Raw genomic sequence first — 12,982 nt, 5'->3', positions numbered from 1 at the left:
AATATTTTCAAACATGGGGAAATGATAAGAATAGTACGATTTTTAACATTTTCTCACATATGCATCTTTGTTATCTACACAGTTACATCATCATTATTACGTCTTCATTCTCCTTTATTCTAAAATAATTTCTTAGCCTTTCTCTCTACTGACACCAAAATTTTCTAAGAATACAGGCCAAGTGTTTAAAGTATCCCTCAATTTGATCCTGTTTACTATTTCCTCATGATTAGATTCAGTCTCTATATTTTGGTAGGAATAAGAGATGAGTCTTGGGCCTCCCCAGTGGCACAGCGGTTGAGCACTGTGTTGCAAAGCTGCCCGCAGCCTCTGCAGCGCTGGTTCGATCCCCGGCTACTGGGTGAGGGTCCCACATGGCGCGCAGATCTCTCCTGCCGCCTGCTGCTCCCCTCAGTAGTGTACTTTGTCTGTCTGCCTATTCTATTCCCCACTCTGGTGAATTCTCTCACCCTCCTGCGCTTCTGACTGTACCCAGTGCTTGTATAGATTCAAAAAAAAAAAAAGAGATGAGTCTCAAGTACATTTTATCATTAGGCAATGATGTTAATTTGTCCCATTGTTGGTGACAGGAACCTGGACCACTTGGTTAAGGTGGTGCCCACCTAAAATTCTCTGCTGTAGAGGTACTTTCTTTTCCCTTAATTAATAAACTATTTGCAGGACTATACTTTGGAACTTTGTATACATTCTGCTCTCTTAAACATACATTGATGATTTTTGCCTAATCAATTATTGCTATAGTGTTTCCACATCAGCATTTTCCTAACTCATTCCTTTCATATTTTAGGACTACAGTTTTTAAAGGCTTCCATTTTAAGCCCTATTTTATTCAACACAGCAATGAAACAGCATAAAGACTACATAAAGCCATCTTATGGACGGTTCCATAAGAACTGTAACTCTTATCTATCCCACAGTTCAAGAAAACACGAAGCATTGTCTACACAATACAAAATAATAGGCTAAATCAGTAAAATCATGAGGAACAACAATTTATAAGTAGCAATGACCTTCCTGCCATATTAATTTCCTACAAGAAACATCATGAATATATCATTTTTTAAAACTATCATATTCTTAAGTGTTTAAGAAATGTAGCTATGTAAAAGATTTAATCTCATTTTAAATTATTAAAATATTTTCTTGTGGAAAATATGTTCAATTGAATAATTCAATAATAACCTCTAATCCTTCCTCAGAAAACAAAATTAAATGTCTTGACTGCAATTCTGTGTTGTTTCCTTCATTACTAATTACTAATCTGAGTTATATTGCCACACTTACTCACCTAAGGTCAGATATGATCAGTATTTAATGTTTGTCTCTTGCAGCTGCTAAAAAACTAATGCCACATGAAGTCATAATCATAGAAGTGTTCTGATTTCAGGGAACAAGTGGCAATTGGCCGAGATATTGCCCTTTCTTACACTGAGTTGAGAAGTATTTCTATTAGCAGGATTTTCTAACAATGGACAGAATCCAACTATAAAGCTGATTTCTTTGTGAATTGTCTAGCAAAGGCTGGGAGTTGGTAAAAATAACATAAATGGGAAGGTGGAACTTTACAGTATTTTCTACTGGCTCATGAATTTAGAGTATATATCTAAATATTCCCTGTCAGAGTCTCACAATACTTGAAAGTTCTAAAGCACAGATGGATTATAACACAGCAAATAAAGAAAAAGATAAAGAGGCATTTCACTGGTGTAAATAATAAAGTTGCTTAGTTTTCTGATTCATGCAGGTAATCAATGTGCTTATAGTACCAACCCTATATAAACGTCCAGAGAACTTGTTTCAACACATTCTCATAACAAAACGTGAATCATTAATTAAGAATTGTTATTGAGAAGAGTCATAATTTCAAAAGAAGAAAGTGATTTTCTTTTACAAAGTACTTGTTTAAATGATCCTATACCTCTAAATCATATACAGAGTTTTAAACCAATGTTACCTCAACAAAAATAGAATGAATAAATGGAATAAGGAAAATGGCTCCCAATTGAGGCCAACAAGCCTGGGATTATACAATGAGGGCTGAAATAAAGATTTGGAAAAAGTAAGAGAAAGATTTGTCCATTTTGACATCCTGATAATTTTAGCCATGGAAATAAAATCACTGAATGAGAACTTAGAGTGATAAAATAAAAGGCCCAGAGGATCCCCGGTATTTAAAAGTTGGGAGAAAGTGGAGCTCTCCTAAAAAGTTCAGAGACATAAAGGAAAACCAGAAGAATGTGCTATAACTGATACCAAGGGCCATGAGTACTTGTTTTTTAGCATCTGGATTTAAAGCAAAATTTTGTTGTTGTTGTTGTTTTCCCCAAATTATGTTTATTGAGGTAAAGTAGGTTTACATCTTTGTATGTGCTCCAGGGCTTATAAGTTCAAACCTCTACAAATGTGTACTTTCACACCCTGCCCACCTCCAGTGCCCCAACAACCCTCCATCATGTCCCAGTGGGCTCCTCCCACCCTGACTCCTGCCATCCCCCGTGGCTCCAGCTCCTCTGGTTGTCTCAGTTTTTTTTTTTTTAAGATTTATTTATTTATTTATATAAGCACTAGGTACAGTCAGAAGCACAGAAGGATGAGAGAATTCACCTTAGCCAGAGCGGGGAACAGAACAGGCAGACCGACGAAATACACTGCTGAGGGGAGCAGCAGGCGTGGCAGGATAGGTCTGCGCGCCATGTGGGACCCTCGCTGCCGGCCAGGGATCAAACTAGCGCTGCAGAGGCTGGGGGCAGCCCAGCGCTCAACCACTGTACCACCAGGGAGGCCCTGGTTGTCTCAATTTTGCAGTCAGATGTTAAAAATTTATTGTTGGTTTGGTTTTGACCAACTCTTTGTTATGTTTTTCTATATTCTTCCTGTAAGTAAGACCAACCAGTATTTGCCTTTCTCTTTCTGATCTATTTCACTTAGCATTGTCCTCTCCAGCTCCAATCATGTTGATATAATGTTTACAACTTACTTTCTAATAGCTAGAGGAGAGAATAGTAAAATGTTAACAATTGGCAAGTCTAGGTAAAGGATGTGTGGGTGTTCATTGTGCTAGTCTTTCATCTTCTCTGTAGATTTGCATTTTTTAAAAATAAGAAGTTGGGGGCAAAACAAAATGAAACAGGGCCTCCCCGGTGGCGCAGCGGTTGAGAGCTGGGTTGCGAAGCTGCCTGCAGTCTCTGCAGCACGAGTTCGATCCCCGGCCGCTGGGTGAAGGTCCCACATGGTGCGCAGACCTCTCCTGCCGCCCGCTGCTCCCCTCAGCAGTGTACTTCGTGGCTCTGCCTGTTCTACTCTCCGCTCTGGCTCTGGTGAATTCTCTCACCCTCCCGCGCTTCTGACTGTACCCAGTGCTTGTATAAATAAATAAATAAATAAATCTTTAAAAAAAAAAAAAAAGCAAAATAAAACAGCATGAGAAAAGGATTTATGTCCAAATAAAAGAAGGAAAAAAGAGGAAAGGCACTCGAGCATGTTAACAGGTGACAGCTGGAGAGGGGAGAGCTGCAAAGACAGAAGGAGAAAACCAAATCTCCCCACCACCACAAACAGGAATAATAATACTTTAGTTTAGATTATATAGGTATAATTTTTTGAATACTCAAATGGAGTTTGCAATCAGGAAATAAAAGCTATTATTTTCTCTCAAGAGTTTTCAAAACCCTTGACACAGTAATTTTATGTCTAATCACCTGAATATGGGAATAATCTGAAATAAGGAAAAAGCTTTGCACAAAGAAAATATTCAAAGTATTGTTTATATTAGTAAAACAGGGTCCAATATTAAAGAAATAATTATGTATATCACAGCCTATCCACTTAATGATATATTTATCAATGGCCAAAATGATATTTACAAAGCATTTATAACAACCTGAGAAATGTTTACATTAGTGCCAAAAGCCAGGCCACAGAAAATAGTATTAATACTGAGTATTAAAAATGCATACTAAAAAAACCTGGAAATTATCAGAATGTTAATAGTCATTATTTCTGAATAGTAGAATGAAGAATGAGTATTAATTATTTCCAATTACTTTTCTATATATTATAATACTTCTGACTGAGAAAAAATTTTATGGGTAAAATGTCTGGGATAAATGTAAATAAACACCTTTGCATCAGTATTCAGCAGATTCATTATTCCAAAATAATAACTAAGATTGTGACATACTCAACAAAAGATAATGTAAGAACAAAAAGAATTATAAGTGAATACTTTGAACAAGTATATGCTAATAAATTAGATAACTTAGATAAGGTGGACAGATTCTTAGTAAGACACAAGCTAGTGGAAATGACTCAAGAAGAAATAGAAAATCTGAACAAAGAACTCACACGGCTCAACAAAAATAAACAATCCAGTCAAAAAATGGGCAGAACTCAAGACATTTCTCCAAAGAGGAAATGCAAATGGCCAACAGGCATATGAAAAAATGTTCAACATCCCTTCTCATCAGGGAAATGCAAATCAAAACCACATTGAGATACCACCCTACACCAGTAAGAATGGCACATATCAAAAAAACAAGCAGCAACAAATGTTGGTGAGGATGCGGTGAAAAAGGAACTCTCCTACATTGCTCGTGGGAGTGCAAACTGGTCCAACCACTGTGGAAGCTGTCTGGAGGTTCCTCAATCTACTAAAAATGGAGCTACCATACGATCCGACAATTCCACTCCTAGGGATCTACCCAAAGGACGCAAAAACAGTGATTCAAAAGAGCACCTGTACCCCTATGTTTATGGCAGCACTATTTACAATAGGCAAAACCTGGAAACAACCCAGATGCCCAAAAATAGATGACTGGACCAAGAAGATGTGGTATATATACACAATGGAATATTATTCAGCAATCAAAAAAGATAAAACTCATGCCATTCACAGCAACGTGGATGGAGCTAGAAGGGATTATGCTCAGTGAAATAAGCCAGAAGGAAAAAGAAAAATATCGGATGATTTCACTTATAACAGGAATATAGGGGAACCAAATAAAACATCAGTGTAAAAAAATAATAATAACAGTACAAACACAACAAAGCAAAAACAGACAATTATAAACCAGAGACATCCTGCAGGGGAGGAGGAGGGAGAGGGATCAGAGGGAGGGAGGGAGGAGCACAGGGGACTGTGGTGATGGTGCATGGGTGCCTTGGGGAAGGAAATTCTATGGGGACTCAATCTGAGGGGGCGGGGAGAAGTACATATTGTCTAAAAAAATGTAAGAAAAGGATAAATGTTGAAATAAAAAAATTGAAAATAAAAAAAAATCTGAACAGGCATATAAGAAGTAAAAAAACAGGGGCCTCCCCGGTGGCGCAGCGGTTGAGCGCTGGGTTGCGAAACTGCCCGCAGCCTCTGCAGTGCCGGTTCGATCCCCGGCTGCTCCCCGGCCACTGGAGGAGGATCCCACATGGTGTGCAGACCTCTCCTGCCACCTGCTGCTCCCCTCAGCAGTGTACTTCGGTCCTTCTGCCTGCTCTGCTCCCCTCTCTGGCTCTGGTGAATTTTCTCACCCTCCCGCGCTTCTGACTGTACCCAGTGCTTGTATAAATAAATAAATAAATAAATAAATAAATAAATAAATAAATAAATAAATAAATAAATCTTTAAAAAAAAAAAAAAGAAGTAAAAAAACAGAATAATAAAATAAAACATCCATAAAGAAAAGTCAATACACAGATAGCATCACTGATGATGCTACCAAGTATTTAAAGGAGAATTAAATCCAATTCTTCACCAACACTTATAAAAACATAGAGGAGCGGGAACTCATTATGAGGTCACTATTACTCTGATATCAAAATGAGACAAAGACTCTAGTGAATCCTCTAAACCCCTGCATCTCTGGCCTGTGCCCAAGCTCTTATATGCATAAATAAATAAATCTTTTTAAAAAATGAGACAAAGATATCACAAGAAGACTAATATCTCTTATGAATGTATATGCAAAAATCCTAAACAAACTACTAGCAAAGTGAATCTGGCAACATATTAAAAAGATTATCTACCATACCATGATGGGGAATATAAAGTTGGTTTAACATCTGAAATTCAATGAACATACACCATATCATAAAGAACAAAACTACATGATTACGTCTGTGTAAGCAGATAAAGCACTTGGCCAAATTAAACACTACTTCTTAATTTAAAAAAAATCAATAAATTAGGAAGTTTCCCAAGATATATGCTAATATGGACCCAGCAATTCTGAGTGTGGGCAATAAAGTTGTAGTCATGCTTATAACAAGTGCACATACACTCGTGTTCATAGCAGCACTGTTCACAGTACCCAAAAAGGTGGAAAATGTCCATCAAAGAATGCATGGATAAACAGAACGTGGTATATATACAATGGATTAATATTCAGCCATTAAAAGGAATCAGGTACTGATACATACTACAACATTGATGAAACTTGAAAACATCTGAGTAAGTGAAAACTAGATAGCCTGGCAACTACCAACCATTATTCTATTTCTATGAATTTATCTGTTCTAGATATTTCAGGTAAATGAAATCATATACAGTGTGATCATTCATGTCTAGTTTTCACTTACTCAAATGTTTCCAAGGTTCACAAACATTATGCTAAGTAAAACACACTCAGACACAAAGGGTCTCATACTGTCTGACCAAATTTATAAGAATTGTCCAGCATAACTCGATTCTAGTGAGACAGAACTTAGATTAGTTATTGCCTAAGGCTGGAGAGGTGGGGCCAGGAAAGGGACAGCTAATGGGTTTTTGCAGGGGGATGAAAATGTTCTAAAATTGAATTGTGGTGATGGTTACACAGCTCTGAGCATACATTAAAAAAACAACAACAATGACTTGCATACTTTAAACAGGAGAATTGTGCTATGTGAATTAAATCTTAATAAATCTGCTATCTTAAAAAATGATCCAGGAAAACAGTTCGGCATTTCCTCAAAAAGTTAAACATAGAATTACCATATGACCTGCAATTCTACTCCTAGATATATACCCCAAAGAACTGAAAACAGGGACTCAAACAAGTGTACATACAAACATATGGCAGGAGAGGAAAATAAGGAGAAAGTGCTTACTTTGGAGTCATGGGAATGTTTTGGAACTAGATAGAAGTGGTGGTTATGTAACATTGTGAACGGTGCCAAATGCAACTGAATTGCTCCCTTCAAAATAGCTAATTTTATGTTTTATGAATTTTGCTTCAATTAATTATTTAAAAGAAAAGGCACCCCAAAATTTGAAATTAATATTTCCATTTACATGCAACATTTTAAAAGTTAAAAAACATTTCAAAAAAAGAGAATTTACTTTTACAAGTTGGGGCTGGCCTTTTTTTTTTTCTTTTTAAACCTAAGAAATGTGACTAAATTTAATGAATTCACTCTCTTATAATACATTACTACTATGGTATGAGTCCAGTTGGAGCTTTCAAAAGATTTATGTCATGATGAGCTTATAGACTGGAAAGAATTAGTGCATCTCTTATATCCCTGCTGTCAGAGATTACTAACTCACCAGCACAAATCACCTAGGAGGGAGAAGAGCATTTGATTCCCAGAGAAAGTATTCCACATTAAAGACTTCACCTAAAGTCTGAATAAACTTTGAAAAGCCAAGATGGGGAATAAAAATTTGGGAAACTATCTATAACCTGGATAACAAAGAAATGAAGTTTAAGGGCAAATTATTCACATAATGTCCCAGCTTGTTTATTTTACTTTAATTTACTTGTGGAGACTACATCCCTTAAAAATTCAAATGAGTTTCAAGCAGATTCCAGTAGCTAAGAGAAAGAACCTCAGTACAAAATAAACAAAGGAAATATTCAGGCCTCTAATTATATAGGGATAGTTGGGGACATGTTATCTATTTAGAAACAACACACTTTTGGGAAAACCAATGATCTACCATTTCCCAAATTCTGACTGGAATATTCTAAAAACATGAGGCAAATCTCATAAAGCTCTGTGCTGATAGCTATAAAAAATAATCTTATCATTGAGATATAAAATGTAATAAAAATTCAATGATGCTACTAAATGTCACATAGCATAGATATAACTATTTATAAGCATATTGAAGAAACAGGTATATATTTACAGAAGCTTCCTTGTTCCCTGCCTGAGTTTTAAATTGAGAGATTATATTGGTATATTTTCAACGGACATCAAATCAAACATAAAATATCTCCTAGATAATACTTTATGGTACATCTATAAAGTTACATCTTCCCAATGGTAGCAACCCATGGTACCCCAATATTTAACCTTCGGTGCAAGTGATAATGCCTTGTACAAAATCACAGCGGGAAGCTGGAAAACGTGTGAGTGAATGAGAAGGGGGGGGGGATACATTTCACTCCCCCCCTTTCATTCATGAAGACAGGCCCATTCCTAGCACTCACCTATCTCAGACTTACTGTCCTTCGTTGCAGATGAAATGTTACAGCCCATGTCTTCTAAATTTTCTGTTCTTGAATTCAATTCTTCATTCCACGACAAGAATTAAAAGGGGCCTCCCTTTATGTTGTGAAGAGCCACTCCCAGCAGATCCACTTCAGTCACAAATTCTAATGAGGAAGACACATGAGGGAGGAAAGAAAATACCATTAACAACATGTATCTAAGGGCTGCTCAGCAGGATACATTTTATGCTTCTTCTGGACTGCTGTTCATCATGGGGTGTGGAAAGTGATCAGATATAATCTAATCCTGGTTTATTTTCCAAAACACAGCACAGCAACAGAGCAGATACAGATTACTTTTCTGCTACACACAAATTACATTTTCCTCATGCTTTGGTCAAATCAAGGTCTGTAAGAATAAAGCGTTAAAAATGAAAAGAAAAACTGAAATGTACATGTGTGTAATTTCCTAACTGAAATATAGGGAATGGGATATGGAGACTCTGACATATTTAACTGCTCTGGTTTTAAATTCAAAATAATTAAATCTATCTGGGTTTTTAAAAAGACAAGTATGAGACACATGCAACATATGTAAACAACTACGCCACAGTTCAAATCAAAGAGAATTCTTCGATAATATTTCTCAGAACCAGTCAGGTTATTACTTCTTTCAAAAAAGTAAGAGGGGCCTCTCCTGGTGGCGCAGCGGTTGAGCACTGGGCTGCGAAGCTGCCCGCAGCCTCTGCAGTGCCGGTATGATCCCCGGCCACCCGGCCACTGGGCAAGGGCCCCACATGGCGCACAGACCTCTCCTGCCGCGCCTGCTGCTCCCCTCAGCAGTGTATTTCGTCGGTCTGCCTGTTATGGTCCCCATTCTAGCTCTGGTGAATTCTCTCACCCTTCCGTGCTTCTGACTGTACCCAGTGCTTGTATAAATAAATAAATAAATCTTTAAAAAAAAAAATTCCCAATGCTCACACTGCACTTCATTAAATTAAAATCTCTGGGAGTTTAAAAAATGCTAATGCCTGGGTCCCATCCTCAGAGATTCTGATGTAATTGGTATTGAGTGGGGGTTAGGCATTAAAATTTTTTAAAGCTCCCCATATGATTCTAATATCAAGCAAAATTTGAGAATCTCCAACAGGGACAGTGGTATAGCAAACCCATAATGCTAGTAATCATCTCATTTTGCTTGGGCTCCGTCCACTGGGAACAGAACTTTTGCAGAAGTCATGTCAGACTTCCAAGGCTTTGGCTTCTGGCATCCGCGCTTTCCTCATTTTTGAAAGTTGGCACTGTTTACCCCTGCCTTCTCTCCATGCTCAGAAATTTCTCAAAGGTTATCTGTAGAGCCTATGAGGACACATCTGATGGGTCCTTCATCATTCTTTTTTTTTAATTAATTAATTTATTTATTTTTATTGATTGATTGATTTATACATACATGCATACAAGCACTGGGTGCAGTAAGAAGCGCGGGAGGGTGAGAGAATTCACCAGAGCCAGAGCGGGGAGCAGAACAGGCAGAAGGACCGAAGCACACTGCTGAGGAGAGCAGCGGGCGGCAGGAGAGGTCTGCGCGCCATGTGGGACCCTCCTCTGGTGGCCGGGGAGCAGCCGGGGATCGAACCGGTGCTGCAGAGGCTGCGGGCAGCTTCGCAACCCAGCGCTCAACCGCTGCGCCACCGGGGAGGCCCCCTTCATCATTCTTTGTTGTAGTTTTAATACTGGTGACCTTCTCCCAGCACTTGGATCAATGGTCTCTGACAGGTGTATCAGAAAACTTACCAGGGGAGATTATTTTTTTTTTAAGATTTATGTATGTATGTATGTATGTATGTGTATGTATGTATGTATGTATTTATACGAGCACTGGGTACAGTCAGAAGCGCGGGAGGGTGAGAGAATTCACCAGAGCCAGAGCTGGTACAGAACAGGCAGACTGACAAAACACACTGCTGAGGGGAGCAGCGGGCGGCAGGAGAGGTCTGCGCGCCATGTGGGACCCTCCTCCAGTGGCCGGGGAGCAGCCAGGGATCGAACCAGCGCTACAGAGGCTGCGGCCAGCTTCGCAACCCAGCGCTCAACCGCTGCGCCACCGGGGAGGCCCGGGAAATTATTTTTTAAAAAGCAACTCCCAGGCTTTCCTGGGAGTACCTCAGTTTAAGAAACACTGCTCTCCATATCTCACCTGGGCTTCGCTTCCATTTTTATACTAGTTTTTTCTACCCCTTTGTATGACTACATAAGAGTTGAATGTTGAAAATGTAGGCAGGAAACACTGATCTGGCAATAGGAAGTGATACATTTTGATGTCAATTTTCTTTTTTCCAGAAAAAAAGAATAAAGCAATAGCTCTTCAAAGTCACACCTCAAGTAATTCATTGCACAACAAAAAAAATTCCATAGGAAAGGTCACCAGGCACTCAAAAGCATCGAGCCTGAGTATATTTCTCTAGACTATAAGCTCCTAGGTATCTTTTTTTCTAAATTGTCCTTGACTACCTGGCACCTTTTTCACATGCCAAGTGTCTGATAAATGCTAAATGAATGAATAAAGGAATGAATCTAAGCCACAGTTCTTGAAAAAGTTAATTGCTAAAAGTTATTATTCCATTATTTTGTGCACAGATACTTCATTTGATTATACAAACATCCATTTTTAAACCAGAAAATGGGTAATACTAAAACATTCTTTTTTTTAATATTTTATATTATAATTCTTACATCATTTTTCATTTTTGCACAATGTATGCATTTTCATTTTGGTTATATTCCCCATACAATTGCACCCCCCCCCTTATTTTGACCGTAATCCTTCCTCTCCCCGCCCCCCCCCCACCCAGTAGTGTGTCTCTGGTTTATAGTTGCTTGTTGATTTTGATTTTTACTTTGTAATACATTCATTTTTAAAGAATGAGTTTCCATAGCACACCCACCACCAAATCACCCAGAGTCTACTGTGCTCCAGAGAGCAGCAAGTTTTTAAGTGGTGTATGTGCCTTTGGGGTCATCTCTAGCTGACTGTAAAACTGATAAAAACAATTTGGGAAAATACAGCTCCTTCCATTCCCTGTCCTCTGTCAGCAATAAAAAAGTCACTTAGTGTGCTAATGAAGTCTCTGAAGAAATAATCTCTGGGGCTTTAAAGGGGTTCTTGAGCGCAAAAGGTATTCACAAAGACCCAAGGGTGTGGCAGTCAGTGACCTGAACCACTAAATAGGTGGATCTTGGCAATAAGCAGCTTGAAACATGCGCAATGCTGCTTCTACCATTATGTATCAAGGATTGTTTCTAAGCATAAACATAAAATAGTGACTCATCATTGGCATGCACTTATAATCTGTAAAAGGAAAGGCCTCTTGCTGAAAGGTTCTTACTAAGTGTGCATTCTGAGGGGTGGCTAATGAGGTAAGAACTGGCGAGCAGTTCTGATGCTGTTCAGTTGTTTTCATCTTAACCACTTTTCACTTTCCCCCGTAAAAATACAAGGAAAGAACAAAAATGGACCCTGGAGTTAATCTAACCTTCTCCATCAAGTGCTAGCCCAGCATACCAAAGTTTTTCATCTTGGTTCTTTATTTTATTTCAAAGTGCATCTCTATTGAACTGCCAAACCTTGGCTCAACCACCTTGACCTTGATTCCACCCCTGGTGATCTGGATGGGAAATGTGTTGTTTCTGATGCTAGAAACTCAGCTTTTCCAAGAGGTGTTGACTTTTTTTTTTAATATTCATTTATTTATGCATACAAGAATGGGGGTATAGGCCAGAGGTGTGGGGGTGTGAGAGGATTCACCAGAAACAGAGTGATGAGCAGAACAGTCAGAGTGACTGAAATATACTGCTGAGGGGAGAAATGGGTGAGACAGGAGAGGTCTGCTGTGTTATGAGGGTCAGCTCCCTGGCCAGGGATCCAACTCATGCTACAGTGTCTGCTGATTGCTTCATAGTGCTGAGACTTAACCCCTTGCACTACCAGGGAGGCCCTGAGATGCTGACTTTTGTGGAAGATTCCTATTCTAACTCTGAGCCTGAGGAACCCAAATCCAGAACCCACTGTGATTCAACTGGCACCATGCTCCCTCGCCCTGTGGCACCTGGTTAGGTAAATATAATTCTTCCCCTTTGGACTGTGTAGACATGAGCATGGAGGACAGAGGAAGAGTTAGACTCACTTGCTGCATTCTCTTTGCCATTCATTGAAACAGGGATTTTATAGGCTGATGCTTGTGGTCTAAATATAACTAAGGGGCATAGAGTAGGGCAGAGAGGTACCTGGCAAACCATGCTAGAGAGGACCCCTACTTGACTATCTTTCCACCAGAACACTGTAGCATTTGAGTCTGTAGTCTTCAGTGAATGGGAGTGACTCTTCCTGGCTAATCAGATGAAACAAAAATAAACATGCAACTATAAATCAGAGATATTCTGCAGGGGAGGAGGAGGGAAAGGGATCCAAACGAGGGCGGAAAGAGCACAAGGGACTATGGTGATGGTGCACGGGTGACTTGGTGGTGGAAATTCTATGGGGACTACACCTGAGA

At 39.0% G+C, this 12,982-nt stretch overlaps 1 protein-coding gene across 1 annotated transcript in view; it reads right to left on the bottom strand.

Annotated features, from left to right (window-relative positions):
- PPEF1 (protein phosphatase with EF-hand domain 1) overlaps positions 1-12,982 on the bottom strand; it is a gene marked incomplete at both ends in the record, with an annotated part of 100,691 nt that overhangs the window by 83,574 nt on the left and 4,135 nt on the right. The window contains one exon of the mRNA XM_084258194.1: positions 8,430-8,510. Within this exon, the coding sequence (XP_084114320.1) occupies positions 8,430-8,510 (81 nt within the window). The remainder of the gene's footprint in view (positions 1-8,429; positions 8,511-12,982) is intronic.

The sequence above is a fragment of the Talpa europaea genome, assembly GCF_964194135.1.
Source record: "Talpa europaea genome assembly, chromosome: X".
NCBI classification, from domain to species: Eukaryota; Metazoa; Chordata; class Mammalia; order Eulipotyphla; family Talpidae; genus Talpa; species Talpa europaea.
The sequence above is the reverse complement of the archived record's forward strand: the minus strand, read 5'-3'. Positions and strand labels throughout refer to the sequence as shown.